Genomic DNA, 20319 nt, shown 5'->3' with positions numbered 1-20319 from the left:
CATTTCCATGGTGTGCTTACATCCACGTCCTTCTCTCTCTGCAGTCCATCGCTGCCCTAGTACAGACCCTCGGGGCCATCCACCGGGACCTGCAGCTATATCCCCTTCAAGTCTACCCTTCCTCATGCCTCAGCGTGGTCATGTCCATCGTGCCCCCACCACCACCACCACCACCAGCACAGCTCCAAACCGCCACAAGCAAAAGCTTTAAAAAGTCTTGGGCATTCAAAGCCCTCTCAAAATCTGTCACTGCCCTATTTCCTTCCAATTTCATAGGCTGCTACTGTACTTCCTAACTCTGCATCCACTATCATGGACTAGCCATGATCACTCCTCTGCAGGCAGACATGCCATTGCCTGGAACACGGGATGTCCCTCTCCTGTTCATCTGCACAATCTTTCTGCCTGTCCTTTAAGGCCCGACTGGACCTCCATCTCCCCTAGGAAATGCCTCTCTCTTTGTGTGTTGTACAACTATCTGCTTTGGGCGGCATGAACACAGACTCTATGTGGTTGTTTGAGCGTCTGCAGAATACAGGAATAACACCTACAGTCTATTAACATAGACTATAGGAACATGTACCTATATTATATATGTATGGGGGTAAAATTATATCTAGAAATCACATATAAGAATATCCACATTATATTAATATTGAATAATAATATATCTATATAATATAGGTATATATGTACTGAAATATCTATATTGCATTAATATATTCCATATCATTATATTATATGTGTTATTATATAATATGTAACATGTATTCTTATGTATAACAATTTATCATTATATGATATAACATATTGGTATATCTATAGGAATTTATCTTATATGAAGATAGAATATAAGACTATATATCCATATTATATGCATATATAAACAGATAATGCCTATATTATATTAATCTTAATAGAGAATACAGAACTAGATATACCTTATATGGGTATAATTATATATGAGAACATACAGGAATAATGCCTACATTGATAACACTAATTTTAAATAACACTTATTTTAATAACTACCTCACAAGGTCTGGGGGAAGAAAACTGCTGTATTCACTTTGAAATGAAACATAAAATAGGTCACTGTCATCACCATCATCTCCCACAGCAATCCACAGGAAGCTGTGACTCTAGGAGTGGCCAACAAGTGCTGACTGATTTCTCCTGCAGACCACTGCCCTGGCACCACAGACGTTTGAAGACAATAGCCAGAGGGAGCCCTGAAAGTGCTTTGGCCCCTATGACACTGGAGGGTCTGCACCAAGTATCTGTTTGCAAGGAATGAGCTGCCCTGGAATGATCTTAGAACTGGACACCAAGACTCAAGTGTGGCTCTCTCCCCTTTACGTCTAGAGCTGTATTTAAAACCTTGAGAGTTCATCAGAAAAAAGTCCAACCAAGAATTAAAGGCCCAGAGTTGTACAGCTACTGAGTTCCCAATGGAAATGAGAAAAGTAAAGGAGGAAGGCAAAGAACCCTAATGAGTAGCGCTGCACTCCACTGGGTCTCCCCTTCCTCTATTTCATCCCTCATACAGCTGGTGTTCTCTTCACTTTCTCAGTAAACAACTTGCAGATGTGTTCCTTTTCCTCTCTCCCCACCCCCTCCTCTCTCCACCCCACCCCACCCCCCAAAAAAGGGAAAGAAAATGACAAGTCATTACTCTGTGTAATTTGGCAGGACCACTCTGGCTCTATTGCTTAAAGGGGTTCAGAAATACTGCCGGCATTGCAAAAATCATGAAGAGTTCCAGGGAAAGTAAGTGGTTTTTCCTTCCTAAATGGGATGTTGAAAAGCTTGGTTTCCTGGCGATCGCCTTTGGTGACTCATCTGTGCATACATGAGCATCTGATGAGACTGCAATCTGAATCAGCTCAGATGCCTGACAGCACAGCAGAGCCTCCAGCCTCAGGCCAGCCCAGATGTGCCCCTGGCATCTGACCTGAAGGAGTTTTCCCACAACAAGCAAAAAGAAAACTTGGAAGAATGTTTTAGTTACTGAAGTCATGCCCATATGCCATTGGTGACACCCACCTCAGCATTTGTCATGTGTGACCTCATCCTCTAATAGATTCCCAGATTCATAGGATCAGAGATGAAGGTTTGGAAGGGCCTGTTTTCAGTCTCTAGTCCAAACCCCTCATTTTAGAGATGAAGAAAACCAAGGTCCAGAGATGTGACTTACCTGAGACCCACAGGGAGGGGAGAGGCCCAGGCTTTGAAGTCCACTCTTCTGACCCCAAACCCAATCCCACTACACCACCTGGTGAACCAACATGTCAACAGGAAGTTACATCTAAACAAAATCTACAATCAACATTTCATGCAAATGCTTGGCTCTCACCTCTTCTCACCACTTTAAGAACTGCTAAGGAGGTACAGAAATGAATTAGATTAGATTTCAATTCCCTTTGCTCACCAGTACTGACAGGCAAGCAAATAACCAGACAACACTAAAGACACTTCTACCCTTGGACAATCGGTTTGAGAACAATAGCGGTCCACTATACAATTACAGCTAGGTGGCACCATAGTGCACAGAGCGCTGGACCTGGAGTCAGAATAACTCATTTTCCTGAGTTCAAATCTGGTCTCAGACACTTACTAGCTGTGTGACCCTGGATAAGTCACTTAACCCTGTTTGCCTCAGTTTCCTCATCTGTAAAATGAGCTGGAGAAGGAGATGGCAAACCACTCCAGTACCTCTGCCAAGAAAACCCCAAATGGGGTGACGAAGAGTTGGACACAACTAAAATGAATGAACCACAACAACAACATACAATTCCATTTTGGCAGGAGAGGCATTTTGATTTTGCTTCTTCAGTGCGAAGCCTGAGAATTCCCTCCTCTCCTGACAACCTGCTGTATTTCTACCTTCCACAAAAAGGGGGCATCCACATTTCAGCTTGAGGACAAAGGTTTTCTGATCATCGGAACTGGTAACATAATCCGTGCTAAAACACGGAGCATTGACTTAGCCCCTCTGCCTGTTTAAAATGGTCATCAGACTTCAACTAATACCCACTTCTCTGTAGATAACAGCCAGGAACACCCAAAAGGCATCCTCTGGGAAATTCTTCTAATGATAGCTGGTGATGGCTCACGTGGAAACAAAACTGCCACCGACAGATAACAGTAAATTAAGCAAACAAATTTACAACAGCAGTAAACCTTAAGCTTCCAAATCTGAAGTCCAAGGGCTGCTGATTTATTGCCAAATGTGTTAAGTGTGAACATTTGCTGTCTTTTTATTTCAAGGAGAAAGTTTTGCAAGAATATGATCAACTTTTTTTTAAATGGCAAGCCCACTATAGTCTCCGAGCTTTCTGATGCAAATAATTAATTTAATTAATTTCCTCCTCCATGCCCAAATACATGAGATTTATGGTTCACAATGGGCTTTAAGTGTAGATTGTTTTTATGACTGTATTTTGTTTTCACAATGCTTTCCCTTTCCCATCTACTATCCAATCTAACAAAGGATCTCTGGCAAGAAAAAATGAAGCGGGAAATGATTTAGTTAAACTAATCAGGGGCAGCTAGGTGGCGCAGTGGATAAAACACCGGCCCTGGATTCAGGAGGACCTGAGTTCAAATGTGGCCTCAGACACTTGACACTTACTAGCTGTGTGACCCTGGGCAAGTCACTTAACCCCCATTGCCCTGCAAAAAAAAAAAAAAAAAAAAGCAAAAAAAACAAACAAACAAAAAAAAACTAATCAAGTCTTTTAGGATATGCAATGTTTCAAACCCACCATTTCTACTCAGGGAAAAGCTTTTGTCATTATATTTATCCTTGTCCTCATTCTATTTACATTTCTGTGGTCCTGGTGGATACTGTTTTCCTGGTTCTGATCACTTCACCCTTGCATCTGTTTTCAGGTCTCCCATATTTCTCTGTACTAGTCACAAACATCACTTCTCACAGAACAGTAACAATCAACTAAGTTTAGGTACCACAACTCATTTGGCCGTTTCCTGGACCATGGGCATCTACTCTGTTTCCAATTCTTTGCCATCATAAAATTTTTTTGTATGTATGTATGTATGTATGTATGTATTTATGTGAGGCAATTGGGGTTAAGTGATTTGCCATCATAAAATTTAAGAAATTCCCCCAAAAGGGAAAGAAATGCCTGACCAGTTTGTCTGGGGTCTCAAACAGGTTGATCATCTCATAGCTAGTGCTAATTTATTCCACAATGCTTAAAGAGGTAACTAACTTGATGTTCATCTCAAAATATAATAACTGGTTAAAGACCACAGAAACAGCCAGCAATTTGTGAAAAATTAACAATTTTTTTAAATCTTTTTTTTCTTTGTTTTGGAAGGGAGGGAAGAAAACCTTGTGATTTCAACAGTATGGGGTAACTAACTCCTAACATGGAAACTCCTTCCACCAAGGCTGATCAGAAATTCACTTTACGGCCTTTGTGGGTTTATTACTCAACTAACTCAGTGTCCCTGGTGAAACAGAACTACCCTGCTTGTTAGAAGCAGACCTTGAATCCATCCACACCACCATGCTGTTTCTCCGTTAGGTCAAACTGAATCTATTAATTGTTAATTATCTTATAATTATTAAGAACAATGAAAGAAAGGATCAGATTGAGGTAACTTTAAAGTTGTTTCCAGGTAAATTTTTCTACATACCCCTCTAATCTTGTAATGAGCTGGGCTGTGACGCTTACAAAATTACATATTATCCTACAATAGCAATGGGCTGATAGTAAGTTGATTCTGGGTCAGTCTGCCAAGAACCCCCATTTTTTTCAAGAGTCCTGCTCCCCCACTGAGGATAAAGACTAGAAGGAGAAGAGAAGTCTGGGGTCCAAACAATCACCCCTTCTGCTATAGTCTAATCCATCCACTCTCAGTGTTCTGCTGACAAGATAAATCCAGCAGCCACTGAAGTTTCAATCCAGATCAAAGCTTATTCTTCCTTAAGAATCTGAGCTCCTAAAGTTCAATATTTCTACAGGCCAGTTTTCTGTGGTCTGCTGTTCATCAGGTAGAATTACACCTATGCTGGAGAATACCATCATTCACCTCCTGCCTGTGCTTCCCATCTTCTCAAAGGGAAAAAAAAAAAATGAAGGCTTGCTTTAATTAGAGATTAACGTGAATCGACCTCTCCATCTTCCAGACTGTATAGATAACTAAATCCGTTCTTGGGGGAAAGGGAAAGAGAAGAGTTTTCTGCGCAGTTTAACAGGTAAGTAGTGTTATTGATTTTATTTCATGAGCAAATACAGCTTAGAAACGCTGTGGGGGTCTTTTATAGGAACTGGTTAATCCTATTTTCTACTCCATGCTCTTCAAGTCCCCTCCATCCCCCTCCCCCCAACATCTCAGACTTAACACACTCAGAGAAAGATCAGAGGCCAGGGAGACTACAGGAGACAACAGTCATTGAGAACTCTATTATTCTGGTTTAGGTTTCTTTTCTTTCTGTGTTTGCTTTGTGCAGTTGCAAAGGGGATTTTCGAAACACAAACATCACCTATTTCTCTTCTCAGATTTTAGTAAAACCAACAAGTGATTACATTAACTGAAGGAGATAAGCCTGGAGAGAAAGCAGGAACACCAGGGCCTTGGGCCCCTTATCTTGAATTTATCCTGTATGTCGTATTTGTACATCTGAACAGTGTAGATGCTGTCTCCACCAGCATCAGCTGGCTTACACCTTTCTTTGTATCTTCGGTGCTCAGCACAGTTCTTGACACATAGTAGGTGCTTAATAAATGCTTCTTTACTTACTAAGTGACCTACTTTCAAATCACATTTCAAAGATTTATTAGCTATAATCTCTCTGTGCCTCAGTTTCTTCCTCTATAAAAAGAGGAGAAGAATATCTGGAAGACTTCCCAGGATAATTCTTTTTTAAACTAGATTTTGTAAAGCAAAATTATGTGTCAGGACTCGGGATACAAAGAAAAGCAAAAGACAGTCCCTGCTCTCAAGGAACTCTCAGTCCAATGATGGAGACAAGAGGCAAACCCATACATACAAATAAAACAAATGCAGGATAAAGGGGGAGGGAAGGCACTAAATCTTAAGGAGGACTGGGAAAGGCTTCGTGTAGACTTGGGATGAGACTTGAAGCAAGCTGGGAGACGAGGAAAGAGAATAGTCCACGCCGTGGGGACAGCCAGTGATAATTGTGAAAACAGGAAAGAATGTCTTGCAAAGTAATCTGAAGACCTTAAATCACTATTAGATGTCCCATTATTGGTGTCTTTGTTCTGAGAAGACTTTGAGGGATATGTAGGTGTACGTGTGTACACACACACACACACTGAGATCAGCAGAATGGTTTTTTCCTCACTTTTTGTCTAGTCCTACAATTTTATCTGTGATGGGAGTTCCTACAGAGTTAATTCCATGGCCCAGCCCAAACTGGTTCATTTCTTGGCAACTTACTTTAGCTGCCTGGGGAACTGAGGGGTTAAGTGATTTGACTGGGATCACAGAGCCACTTAAGTGTGAAGCCAGAACTTCTTTCATTATCCCCATACAATCTCTAGAAAGAAAATACCTTCAGAGAGAAATCTGTGTCCCTAAAATGAGTGGTAATACAATGAGTGCCTACTTACCATTCAGGAAAAGATGGTTAACAAATCGGCTTTTAATTTTCTTGGAAAGGGGGCAGAGGGCAGTGGGTTTGCATTTTTTTTTTAAGAAATACCCCTTACTTAAAGAAAGCACCTTGACAAATGTAAGTGGATGCCAGTGCGCCAAACGACAGGGAATGAATAGAATGTGTCGTATCCCCCTCCCCAAACAGGAGGCTATAAAACAATGATGTTTAGTGCATCTGGCCTAACACACTAATGAAGGCACTTGTTTTAAGCAGAGGAAATTAAAAACAAAGACTGCTGAGGTCAATATTACAGCAGAGCTTTTTTTTTTTTTAAACACCCACGACTCAGGAAATTCAAAGTTTGGATTTCCACAGAAACCAACCCTGCCCCCAACTCTATGCAGACGTACTCCAGGGAAAAGGCCAAAATGAAAACAAAATTACAGTCACTGAATTTCACAGACAAAACGCAACTCTAAGGCTACTACTGGCTGGCTCCCCTCACCCTCCACCCTAATCCCACACCCGAAAAGACACTCATTCTTTAAAATTTTATTTTATTTTTACTGGACACCTAATTTGGGGTCACCAGCCTCACTCTCTCTCACACATACATAAACACGGCACCCATAACAAAGTTGGGTGGGGTGAGAATACTATTAAGAGCCTTAAGCTTACTGTTACAGACTATGTATATGCCTTTGACGTTATTTTCAAATTACTGTGCTCTCTTACAAATGGGTTAATTGAAATAAGGCCTATAAGAACCACCATCCAGTTTCTTTGAGGGAGAAGTACAGAATTAGGAATGGCTGGGTCCGAAGCTCTGTTCAGATACATTTTAGACCCTGCCTTTTAATATCATGAGCAAAACAACTTCTCCATCCCCGTGGGGGGGGGGGGGCACAATCACACACTAAAAGGAGAATTAGACAGTTGGTTTAGTGATAAAGGCCCCTGGAGATTAAAACAAATGATTTCCATACTAAATATGTGCATGATGTGTGGACATTACAGATTTTGCTGTTGTTCAGCTGTTTTTTGGTTGTGTCTGACTCTCCGTGACCCCGTTCAAGGTTTTCTTGGCAGAGATACTGGAGGGGTTTGCCATTTCCTTCTCCAGCTCATTTGACAGATGAGGAGCTGAGGTAAGCAGAGTTAAGTGACTTGCCCAGGATCACACAGCTAATAAGTGTCTGAGGCTGGATTTGAACTCAGGTCCTCCTGACTCCAGGCCCAGCACTCCATCCATTGAGTGGCTTAGCTGTCCCATCACAGATCATATGTATATATGTATGCACACACTCTCCCAAAATGCAGACTCTTTCAACTTTATGAAGAGAAGTCTACGTGAAGAGGGAAAATGTAAGGACAAAGGAAAAGCAATCATTAAGTGACCAATAAGAGAAGTCAGTATCAGGCTAACTGCTCAAACAAGTATTATAAGATCTGAGACCTACAGGTGGATGGGATCCTAGGGACAATCTAGGCTGAACCCAACCCCCACTTTGCAGATAAAACAACTGAGACTCATAGTAGACAAACTTGCCCAAGGCAGTCAAAGCAGCAGACAGGCCTGGAACCTGTCTGTGTCCTCCAATTCTAAGTCCACTGCACATTATTTTGTGGAATGCTTCCCACAGACTGTTGTTCTGAGCAAGAGAGTAAAAATGGTTGAGAAGGATTGTAGAGTGGGACATGGGTTCAAATTCTGCCTTTCCTCCTCTGTAAAATAAAGAGGAAAGACTGCATGGGATCTGAGATCTCTTCCAGCTCAGTATCTCTCATCCCAGACAGAGAAAGGACCCAGCCCCTTCAGGCTAGGGTTCACTACTCTCCAGGCCTTTCAGCTTCATCAGGCATCAGAGTCAAGCGACTCAGGATTCAGCAGCGAGAGTCCCTGGACACTCATCTTCTCTGAAAAGGATACGAGTCTGAGAGAAAATCCCCAGCAATGTTGAAAGCCCAGTGGGAAGCTGTCTGGGATGTCAGAGGAAAGAATCTCTCGGTGAGAACAAAGCTAACATTCCAGAGCAAAATCTTGCCATTACATCATTCATTCTGATGAGCAGCAGTAAACGCATGGACCAAAGGACAAAAATCAGCCCAACTGGCAAAAATGGAGGATGCCCAGAGAGGGAAGTCCTCTGCCATGACCATGGCCAATGGCGCCATTTTGTAGAAAGGTCAAAGCCAGAATATCCCCAGCATTCTAAGTTATTTTCTGCCCTGCCTTGACACGTCACCTCGGCTTTGCTAACCCCCTGGATTTCCATAGGCAAACATATTTCTGGTTCCTATTCATGCTTCCCCACTTCAGGGTGGGTTTGCTTCCATCTCACTCAATCCATGGGCTCTGGTGCGAGCACCAGCTACTGAGAGATCATCCTATGAGGTCACATCTCCTACCAAACTGGGAGGGAGAAAGGGAAGAAGGGAATGGAGTCATCAGCAGTCAAGAGGACAGGAGCTAGGGGGAAAACAATCGACTATCGAAATCCAACTTAGCTCCCAGACTGGGAAGGCCAAAATATCCAAGTCAAGTGACTCACCCACGGTCACCCAAATGACAAGGATCAGAGGTGAGACCGTGACCCCCAGGGCCCACATTCCATCCATCCATCACAACACTTCTGTTGTTGCCTCTTCTCAATTAAAGGTTGCATTTCTTTATTCCCTGTAACTTTTTCCACTACTCAAATGAGCTCCATCTGCTGCTTGCCAACTGGGAAGGATGACGAAGCTATTTCATCCCAAGGCTAGGATAGGTCATCTCCCTTTTTCCTTGTTATGCCCCCATTAGGTCAGGCAAGGATGACATCTCACCAGGCCTCAGTTTTTCCATCTCTAAAATGTGTGTCAACATACCTGAAGATTTCTACTGGCACCTCAGCAGAGAATTGAGGTAACTTTTACATGGCGCTCTGGGCTTCCAGAGCATTAAGTCATCATTTATTAATCTAACTATTCCCCAAAGGGCCTTATACCCAGAAAGCCGTCCATAAATATTTGGTGAATTGGATCGTTGGACTAGTAAAGAATGTGATTAGGCCTCAGGCTGTGGTTCTTTCTCAGAGGATAATTATCTCCCTGGGAAGCAATGAATAAATTATTTTAAGCAGTCCCACCAAACTGAAAAGGATTCAAGTGTGAGCCCAGCTGAGGACCAGACCAGCTGAGTTGGGAGATCATTCCAGGGATGACCTCAAGGGTGAACAACCTTTTGGTCATTGGCACTCAAAAGGTCTTGGACTTATTATACACAACAGTTCTTAAACTGAGGCCCATGTAGTTCTTAAAAAAACCTTTTTTATTTTATTGTATTTCGATACAATTGCTCTCTTTTGTAATCCTCCAGAGTTTATTTTATGCACCAAGAAAGTCTCCTGAGGCATCTGCAGATTTCAGACTGCCAGAGGGGTCCAGAACACAAAAAATGAATGGGTTTTACTGGGGGCTGAGCCCAGAGCCGCCACTCCGCTCTATGCACCTCCCCCCCCAACTACTGGGAGAGCTTGTCACAAACAGAAAAGCAAGAAAAAGATCCTCAGCGTTGTTGTCTTCTTGCCTCCCCCACCTCACCCCAACCATTTCAAAAGAATAATTTATCAAGTAAGACACAGGCTAGATCCACAGACCATGGCTGCCAACACTCACCTGCCTTTTCCAAGCCCAATGCAAAGTGAAGGCAGCTCAGGTTTGAGTTTTCTCTCTCTTTTTCCCTCCCTAATTTCACATATTTTAACGCTGCCTAATGGAAGAGCAGGAATAAAGCCAACCTAGAGCTGTAGGAGAAATGTATTTTTAGTTAGTCAGAGGAGGCTGTTTCAAAGTCGCACAAGACCCGGTGGGGATGGGCTCCAGGCCCAAGGAACAGAGACAAACTGGAAGGGGAGGAGACCAGGAGCATGGGCGAGAATGGCCCGGAGGGGGAGGAAGGGAAATAGCAGGGCCAGGGGCATGTTCTGCCACCACATCAATCAATCAATAAGTATTGATTAAACACCAGGTGGCCCCATTGAGGTAAAGGGAGCCAGGACGACCTCTCCTCTTCTCTCCTTTTTTCCCCAAAGGAACCATCTCTGTCTGCAGGGAAGCATTCGACAGCAGAGTTGAGCAGCCCACTTAAGAGAGGACCCATAAAAAGCCACAAGCATGGCCAACCAGGGAGGTGGAGCGAAGTCACCCCAAGAACAAAGTCCTGGTTTTCTTTTAAGAACCAAATGATCCAAAGCTTACTGTTGGGTTGGTTCTTTTTCTTCTTCTCTCCTCCCCTGGGTTTTTTTTTCTTTCTTTCTTTTTTTTTTGTGAGGCAATTGGGGTTAAGTGACTTGCCCAGGGTCACACAGATAGTAAGTGTCAAGGGTCTGAGGCCGGATTTGAACTCAGGTCCTCCTGAATCCAGGGCCGGTGCTTTATCCACTGCGCCACCTAGCCGCCCTTCCCCTGGGTTTTACTGGAATTCTACTCCTCACCATTCCTTCCTTCCTTCCTTCCTTCCTTCCTTCCTTCCTTCCTTCCTTCCTTCATGTAGCCCCTATCTGTGCCAGGCCCTCTGCTAGGAGCAGGCCTTGTCCTGCCCTCAGGAAGCTGACGCTCTTCTGGAGATGGTAACTCAAAAGTCAGAAGAAACCCTGACCCTCCAAGTTCTTTTAATTTACTGAGGCCTTGACTCTTTGTCAGAGCCCAGAATGCCCACCCTCCTCCTCCCAGGGTCATGAGAAGATGATCACAGACTGAAAGCTGGTGGGAATCTATGAAAAGTCCATGAGTCCAATCCCTTCATCTGGCAGATGAGTCAAGTCCCTCCCAAGGAGGGGAAGTGACTGATTCAGTCCTAGATTTGGAGCCAAGAGGGACCTCCCGGGCCACCTGGTCCGAGCCACATACTTTACCAAAGAGGAAACTGAAACCCAAGGAAGCTGTGTCTCACCCCAGGTTACCCTCATAGTAAAAGGCAGAGTCAAGATTCAGATGCAGGTCTCGGGGACTTTGTGTCCGCAAACTCTCCACAACACTGTGGACACAAGGTTTACAAAGTCCTGTTTAGGTATTAGCTTCCCCACCACCCTGTGAGGCGAGTCTGCTCTTATTCCAATTCCACAGATGCAGAAACTGAGGCTAAGTGATTCACCCAGGCTCATCCCAAGCATCCACGGCAAGGTTTAAACCTGCCGTCTTCCCAAGTCCAGCACCACAAATACGGGAGCCCATCTCAAACCCTAAGGGGTCTGGAGGAGGTAGCAGCCAGCTACCTACCCTTACTAACTAAGCTACTGACCTTAAAAAGGGTTAAGCTGATGCAAGGCTGAGTTGGCAAGAACGTGGCACCTTCTGAACACGGGGCCCTATGCCAGCCCAAATCTGAGAGCTGCAAGCTACACCAGCAATCTTATTAATATAGCCTGCTCCTGCCAAGTCCTTCCACACTGCCCACTGAGCCTCGGTTTCACAGAAAGATACACACAGGTGAACAAGCGGGTTATAAAGCTCACCACATCTTAAAGAAAGATAGAAAGCAGGTGGGAGGTGGGGACAAACATGGGTCTAGGAGGCTCCTGGACTCAGTACTGGCTGCCATGAATCAATCTCTGGGAGGGGCTTTTCCAAACAAGCTACCATGTTCTTGGGAACCGTAAGGAACCAGCCCCTGGGAGGGCTCACAGTTAGGGCCTGGTGCTTAGCCTTGGAAAAAGGTCCTTGTTTAAGTTTCAATCAGCCAGCATCCTCCCTGGGGGGTAAGGTGGAAGGACACGACAATTTGCTTTCTTCCTTTTTTCTTTTAAATTTAAATGAGGTGGAGTTTTTTCATGCTAGGTTTGATTTGCAGACCATTTTTTTTTAACCTCAATTACATTAAGAACTAGTAACTCTGGATACATCTCTGAGCCTCCCACACTCTTGGACCCAGGCCCCCTCTCTGAAGTCAAGCATCTAGCCAGTTCATCCGCTTCACCGACCCCAGGACAAGTTCTCTATGGGACAAAAATAAAGCCCTTCTGTTACCTGCTGGAACCCACCCAGATCTCCCAAACTGCCCGCCTTCCTCAACCAAAGAGGAGGCTCAGCAGGCCCCTAGGAGACCCCCACTCAGTGTGGGCCCCACGTCAGGGTGGCCACAGCAGCATGAAAAGGCCTGAAGCGACTGCACTGTCGGAATACTCAAGTCCTCCAAACCACTCCCCCCCCCCAAATCAATCTGTATGAGCTCCACCGACTTTTACCCAAAACATTCCTTAAAGACAGGGTCTAAGTTCAGTTATGTCTCCATGCCCAGAACCTACTGAGCCATCAATAAAGACTCAGATTGTCTATTTTATGTGCCAGGAACTAAGCTCAGAGTAAAAAAAAACAAAAAAAAGCACTGTGCTGCAAGGATCTGGAGGCCGGGGTTCTAATTCTGACACTACTATTCTTTAGCTATGTGGACCTTGCCTATCTCACTGGCAAAGTGGACTAGAAGGGCCATTTTGCTAACGAGGACACCCGGAATGCTGGGAAGAGTCCAGGAAGTAAAAGTCAGAAGCCCCGAGTCAGGGAATCCTTGGCTTCACCCGCCACGCCATCTAAAGTGAGATGGGGTCACTTTATCTCTCTACGATTTTCCCATCTGTAAAAAGCAGAGCTGGGTTGACCAAGGCTTCTTTTTTTTTTTTTAAGTGAGGTAATTGGGGTTAAGTGACTTGCCCAGGGTCACACAGCTAGTAAGTGTTAAGTGTCTGAGGCCAGATTTGAACTAAGGTACTCCTGACTCCAGGGCCGGTGCTCTATCCACTGTACCACCTAGCTGCCCCATTGACCAAGGCTTCTTAAACTTTTTCCACTCACCACCCCTGTCCGTTCATGAAATTATTACACAATCCCAGGTATAGAGGTATGTGAAATGTATACAGAACCTTTTCCTGTTGCCAAGTTTTTCACGACCCCATATGGAGTTGTGACCCACAGTTTAAGAAGCTTTGGGCTGGACAACCACCTCAACCCCATCCAGCTGGAGATCCTGAGACTTGATCACTGCCAAGGTCCATTCAGATTGGGACATTCCATGATCCCACAGCTCCTTAGAAAGTCCTCTGCAGATCTAGTCATCTGTGTGTATTTTTCCAAAGAGATCCCCCGCCCTAAAACTGCTCAAGCTAAAACATTTCCATCCAACCAGGCTGCCTAACAAAGCAATTGGATTTGCATGTTAGCTAAAAAAAAAAAAATCAAGATATTTCACAATTATGGAAGACAGCATCATACCCACAGTGTCCCCCCCTCCCTCGAACCCAAAACCCACAGTGCATGTTCACTTACAGATAGAGGGCCAAGATGCGGGAGGAGGCAGCACCCAGGGAAGGGATGATGATCAGCTCATTATTATTCAAGTGCCTGCAAAAATGGAAAAAAAAAAAATGAAACGAAAATCACACATGCTCGCAAGAGAAAGCCCTTCTTTGTCCATTTGATAAAGACAGCCAGTGAACTGTGTGGCTCTCACTTTGAGGATCAGCTAGAACACAAATCTTTCCAGCAATAAGGTTTATGAAGGAGAGTTCTGAAACAAAACATCTGCGAGATCCAAGGCCTTCAGGGGCCCATTACTATTGCCTTCCTCACCTAAGAAACCCCTAACCTAAAAGGTCTGTTGGTATCAGTTGACAGTAATTTGGAGAAGGTAACTGCTCAATCTGGGATGGAGTGTACTGGGAAAAACTTCAGAGAGAAGAGAGAAAGTTGAATTCCTTTACCTAATTTTAATGAGTGTGTCCAGTTTTTGCTTTTGGTTTTTTTTTTTTCTTTTTCTTTTGGTGAGGCAATTGGGGTTAAGTGACTTGCCCAGGGTCACACAGCTAGTAAGTGTTAAGTGTCTGAGGCCGGATTTGAACTCAGGTCCTCCTGAATCCAGGGCTGGTGTTCTATCTACTGCTACCCCATGTGTCCAGCTTTTATAGACCTAAATTTTATTCCTTTACATAATTTTAGGTAAGTTTAATAAGTAAATAATTTTAATTTTAATAAATGTGTCCAATTTTAATGCTTAAATTTTATTCCTTTCTCTATAATTTTAATTTTAGTAATTTTAATTTTAATGAATATGTCTGGTTTTCATAGACCTAAATGTTATTCCTTTATAATTTTAATTATTAAGCATGTCTAGTTTTCATAGACCCAAATTGTATTCCTTTACCTAATTTCAGGTCATTTTAATAAATAACTTTAATAATTTTAATAAACACATCCAGTTTTCACAGACCTAAATTTCATTCCTTTGCCTAATTTAGGTAATTAATAGTTTAAATGTTTAATGAATGTGTCCAATTTCCACAGACTTAAAGCTTCACAGGACTTCAGATACCTCCTAATCCAATGTCTTCATTTTAGAGAAAGAAATAAAAGCTCCAGAGGTTGGTGACTTGTTCAAGTTTCGGCAGTTCCTGAACGGCACAGCTGGGATTTGACCCCAGGTGTTTTGAACCAGAGTTCTCTATTTCTCCTTTTCAAACCTGAGGTGGCAGCATCATGGGCGTCATGGAAAGAACCTAGAAATGGGCAATTAGGAGAATCTGCGTGATAGTCCTAACTCCAGTGATAGGATATGGATTAAGTCACTTCTACCACTCCGGGCCTCAGTTTCCTTATCTGTAAAATGAACATATTATAATGATGTGAATTCCATTTTTTTTTTTTTGCGGAGCAATGAGGGTTAAGTGACTTGCCCAGGGTCAAACAGCTGGTAAGTGTCAAGTGTCTGAGGCTGGATTTGAACTCAGGTACTCCTGAATCCAGAGCCAGTGCTTTATCCACTGTGCCACCTAGCTGCCCCCCATGAATTCCATTTTTTATGATTCCCTGAGTTCCTGATAGAGAACAGCAAAATGTCTGGCACACAGTGGGCACTTAACAAATTCTTATGGGATTCTCGGTTCGGATTGGAATGAGGGGGCCTTGATAAAAAAGACAAAAATGGAGATTGGCAGCTCTCTCTTTCCCATAAAGAAATACATTTCTACCACTATAGAAGAGAACTGACACATATAAAACTATCTCTGACATGCCTTAAGCCCATTTTTTAGAAAGGGGCAGAAGAGGGTAACACTGAAAATGACCCTTTTGGCTTCTGCAAACTAGGCGAGCCTCCAGCATAGCCATGTCCAGCAAACTGGATTGGCTCAGTTGAACTGATCTTGCCATTTTAAACACACACACACACACACACACACACACACACACACACACACACACTCTCTCTCTCTCTATCTCTCTCTCTCTCTCTCTCTCTCTCCAATTATTCTTCCCTCCTCCCCTGAGCCAAGCCCATTAAGGAGAAGGTTTTCGCTCTTCCTACAAGATGAGCTTCAACAATGCTTGTTCTCGCAGCCTGATGTTGGAAGCATCTGGAAGAATGGAAATGAGGCCTTGTTTTGGTGCTGAATTAAAGCCCACTAATTACTCTACCGGGCGCTAGTCTAACTGGTCCCCCAAATTAAGAGCCGTTTTTCTCCTTCCCTCTTTTCCTCCATCCTGGTATTCCATCCAAAAAGGGTGGGCTCTTTGCTCCAGAATGTTACCTGCTCCCCTCTAACGAGCTCTTGTCATTAAGTGCTGATTCATTTGCTGCAAAAATGGAATCCGCCCAATTCATTAATGAGGAACCAGGGGTCAGAGGTCAGCTCGGCAAAGCACTGGCCCCAGAGTTCTCAGGCTTTCAAAAAAGGCCTCTCATTTTTTTAGGGGGCGGGGGGGGGCATCAGTGCAAAGGAGGGCAGGCATAAAGGAAAAGACCCCAACCAGGTAGGCAAATAGCAGCAGGACAAGAGAGCTTTGGGAAGCAGCTGACCTGAGGGGAAGAGGAAAGGGAAGACAATCCTGGCCTCCAAGGCCAGGGTCTGAGGTCTCCCTGGTCAGCTGAGCTAACAGGGAATGAATCCCAGTCAACCCCCCAGAGACCAAGGAAGGAGGCAAGGAGAAGGGTGGCCCAGGACACTCACCAGGCTGCTCCCCTAACAGGTGCAAGGTGAAGTTGGAGCACTGGGTTAATACTGGACCTGCATTTCAACCTCAGAGCAAAGAGAAATGGGACCTGAACAAATGAAAACTCCCAGACCCTAGTAGAGAGTTCTACCCAATGTAGAGTAACTCAAGTCTCTTCCAAGAGGATTCTACCCAGTTTTATACAAACAGCACTGACCCCCCCCAAAGTAGGGGAGAGAGACACACACAATGCATACTGCCACGTGCCCAATCCCCACAAGTGTACAGGCATAAACAAGGCTCCAAGGACACAAGGAAACCGAGTTTCCTCCCAAACTCCATTCCCAGAAAGGAGGGGCTGGTTAACTAGGAAGATTAGCTACGAAAAAGAAGTCTGTCCCTAGGCTGGTGGGTCTGCCTAGCTGGCTGTCTCCCAAGCCCCTCAATGAAAGGAAGCCTGGAACCCCGGGATGGCAGGAAACAGGGCTACAGGCTGCAGGGGGAAATGTCTACATCCCAGGTGCTGAAGAACTTACAGAGTCCTTCCTGTATCTTACTGGAGCCACTCAACAGCCTTGCCAAGGAAATACAGATTTTATCCCAAATTTCTGATGCTGAAACTGAGGCTCAAAAAAGGTTAGGTGATGGATGAAGTGATGGAGAAGCATATAAAAGAGGGAGGGAAATGAAGGAGGGAAGGAGGGAAGGAAGGGAGGAAGGAAGGAAGGAAGGGAGGGAGGGAGGGAGGGAGGGAGGGAGGGAGGGAGGGAGGAGAAAAAAGGGAGATGAAGAGGGAGGAGAAAGAAGGAAAGAAAACAAAAAGTTGGAGAGGGAAGGGAGAAAGAAGGGGAAAGAAGGGAAAGTGATACAATCTGAAAATGTGTTTTTCTTGATTATACATTATTTGTTAAAAGTATTTTGTTTTTCTTTATTTTTCATGGTTGGAGGAGAGAGAAAACAGATTTTATCCTTGGAAAAATGAAATTTAATTTTAAAAAATTCAAACAGAAAAGTTAGATGGCTCGTCCAGGGTCTCACAGAACTAACTATGTTGTCGAGGTGGGTGAGGTGTTCATTACCTGAGATGTTAAAACAAAAGTACCCTTCTCATTTCCACCTGAGATCATTCAAACATCTTGCTAACATAAAGTGCCTGAGCCCACTGGGGCTCCATGCTGTCTTTCCTGGATTCTGTTGGCAGAAGGACGGTGAACAGAAGTCACATCACAAGCAATCTCCTTGAGGTAAGGGGTCTTGGGAAGGGCCCTCAGGCTGACTTTGGCCTCTCCTCCGAGATTCCCTTTTTACAAGAAATAAATACAGGGTGTTGTTTTCTTGTCATCTGCTTCTCTGTGATAAAGGGAGAGGACAATAACTGGGGCTAGACAAATGAGGTTTTACTTGTATAACATGCAAAATGTTGAAAGTCTCTCACTGCCAAGCTCTCTTCAAACACCACTCCAGAGTTACAATGCACAAAGGAAAATATGAGTCCCAGGAACAGCTTTTTTTTTTTTTTGCATGTATTTTATATTAAATGGAACATACTCTCTATTTCATCGTCCTAAAAACTAGGTCACCGGGCCCCCAGAGCACATCCAAAGGATGATGTATGGCTCAAAAGCCTGGTCTGTCCGTCACGCTTCCTGCCAAAGAGCCGGGAATCCCACCTACTCTTACAGGAATAATCACTCCCATCTTGAAAATGATCCCTCCCTCACAGTCTTCCAGCCGGGATCCCTAAAAATAGCAGGAAAGGAGGTGGGTGGGCCTTGGGCAGGCTCACATGGAATGTCCCCAGCCCTGACCACCTGTGGGGGGTGGGATCTTTTTAGCCTTTGTAGTCACAAGGGGGAGAGATAATTAAAAGGGGGCCAGGCCTTTTTATTTAAAAAAAAAGTTTGTTTTCAAAGAAATGAGTTTTCCTCCCTCGGCCTCCAGTTAGATAAAGACAGAGACACCTGAAAGCACCTACAACTCCATTTAGATACATGATTCTTTTTTTTTTTTTTTAGTGAGGCAATTGGGGTTAAGTGACTTGCCCAGGGTCACACAGCTAGTAAGTGTTAAGTGTCTGAGGCCGGATCCGAACTCAGGTACTCCTGACTCCAGGGCCGGTGCTCCATCCACTTCGCCACCTAGCTGCCCCTGCCCTCATGATTCTTAAGCAAACATAAGACAGCTCCCTAAAGCCACGTGCACCATGGGATACTGTTGAAAAATACAAATGTTATCTTCCCTTTCGAAAAGATTCAAAGTGAAACTATGTATTAACAACACAACATGGGGAAACTGGTGTGAAAACAAGCCCCCCCCCCGCCTTGTTTTGCTCTATGTTCCCTCCCATCCCAACCTCCCCATTTTCTCCTCCCCCCAACTTCTGCCTTTCCTCAGCAGCATCCTCAAGGCCCAGAGGTCAGACAAGGACATCCAGGGTCAAGACGTGCCTTGGTCAAATACAAACCAGGTGAAAACACGCCAAGGCAATTCTCTACGAAGTTAGCCTCAGCGCTGAACCGCACTGATGTAGGGAGCCCAAGTCCCCAAATGGACCACAGAGTTAGAGGTCTGTCTAATCCAATCCCCTCATTTTACAGATGAGGGAACAGAGGCTCCGTAAGAGTGACTTGTCACTTTGTTTTAACCTCTGTTAGAAGTAATAAGAAATAAGAACCTGGATTGGAGTTAGGATTTGAATCTGGATGATCAGACTCTAAGCCAAAGCTGTCTTTCCACTCCTTCCTTGACAAAATCCTAGGTCTGACTCCTTCCTCCCCACCTCCCGCCTCCCAAATACACACACACACACACACACACACACACACACACACACACACACACACGTTCTACCTCCCTAGACCCTGCCAACCCAAACCCCAAAAAAGCATTTCAAAAAATAAAGCAGGGGGGCAGCTAGGTGGCACAGTGGGTAAAGCACCAGCCCTGGATTCAGGAGGACCTGGGTTCAAATACAGCCATAGACACTTGACACTAGCTGTGTGACCCTGGACAAGTCACTTAACTCTCATTGCCCCACCAAAAAAAGAAAGGAAGGAAGGAAGGAAGGAAAAGAAAAGAAAGCAACCAGTTATTGTCAGGCAGGTGTCAAACAGTATGAGGTACTGGTGACTTAAAAGATCAGAATAAGCCCTGTCCTCAGAGAGGCTTCATTCTACAAGAAAGCAAACACAAAGCATTTGGGGGAGGGAACAAGGGGAGACAGACAGCTACTGACAGGGAAGAGAGAAAAGCCTCTGTATAGAAGGCAGCGTTCTCTAGGGTCCTTCAATGCCTTGCAAGCTTCCTAGTCTAAATCCAAATTAGTTTGAGAAGCCCACCTAATGGTTAGCACAGGTGGCTTCTCTCACACCGAATAAACTCAAGTCCTCCAGTCCAAAGAGTGCATACCTCATGAGGGCCAGTCCTTCACTTTTTTTTTTTTTTTTTAGTGAGGCAATTGGGGTTAAGTGACTTGCCCAGGGTCACACAGCTAGTAAGTGTTAAGTGTCTGAGGCCGGATTTGAACTCAGGTCCTCCTGACTCCAGGGCCAGTGCTCTATCCACTTCGCCATCTAGCTGCCCCAGTCCTTCACTTTAAGATTTGCAAAGGTCTTCACGGTACCTCATTCAATCCACTCGACCCCTTTGGAAGGTAGGGACATTACTATCCCCACTTTATACATCAGGAAAATGAAGCAGACAGGGGTTAAGTGACTCATCTAGGGTCACACAGTTAACAATTACTACAGCTATATTTGAACTGGAGT

At 44.3% G+C, this 20319-nt stretch overlaps 1 protein-coding gene across 1 annotated transcript in view; it reads right to left on the bottom strand.

Moving 5' to 3' along the window:
• Positions 1-20319, bottom strand: part of LRIG1 (leucine rich repeats and immunoglobulin like domains 1) — a 137861-nt gene that overhangs the window by 59879 nt on the left and 57663 nt on the right. The window contains exon 3 of the mRNA XM_043986768.1: positions 13895-13969. Within this exon, the coding sequence (XP_043842703.1) occupies positions 13895-13969 (75 nt within the window). The remainder of the gene's footprint in view (positions 1-13894; positions 13970-20319) is intronic.

Source organism: Dromiciops gliroides, chromosome 1, assembly GCF_019393635.1.
Source record: "Dromiciops gliroides isolate mDroGli1 chromosome 1, mDroGli1.pri, whole genome shotgun sequence".
Taxonomy (NCBI): Eukaryota; Metazoa; Chordata; class Mammalia; order Microbiotheria; family Microbiotheriidae; genus Dromiciops; species Dromiciops gliroides.
Note: the sequence above shows the minus strand (reverse complement) of the source record. Positions and strands in the feature narration are given on the sequence as shown.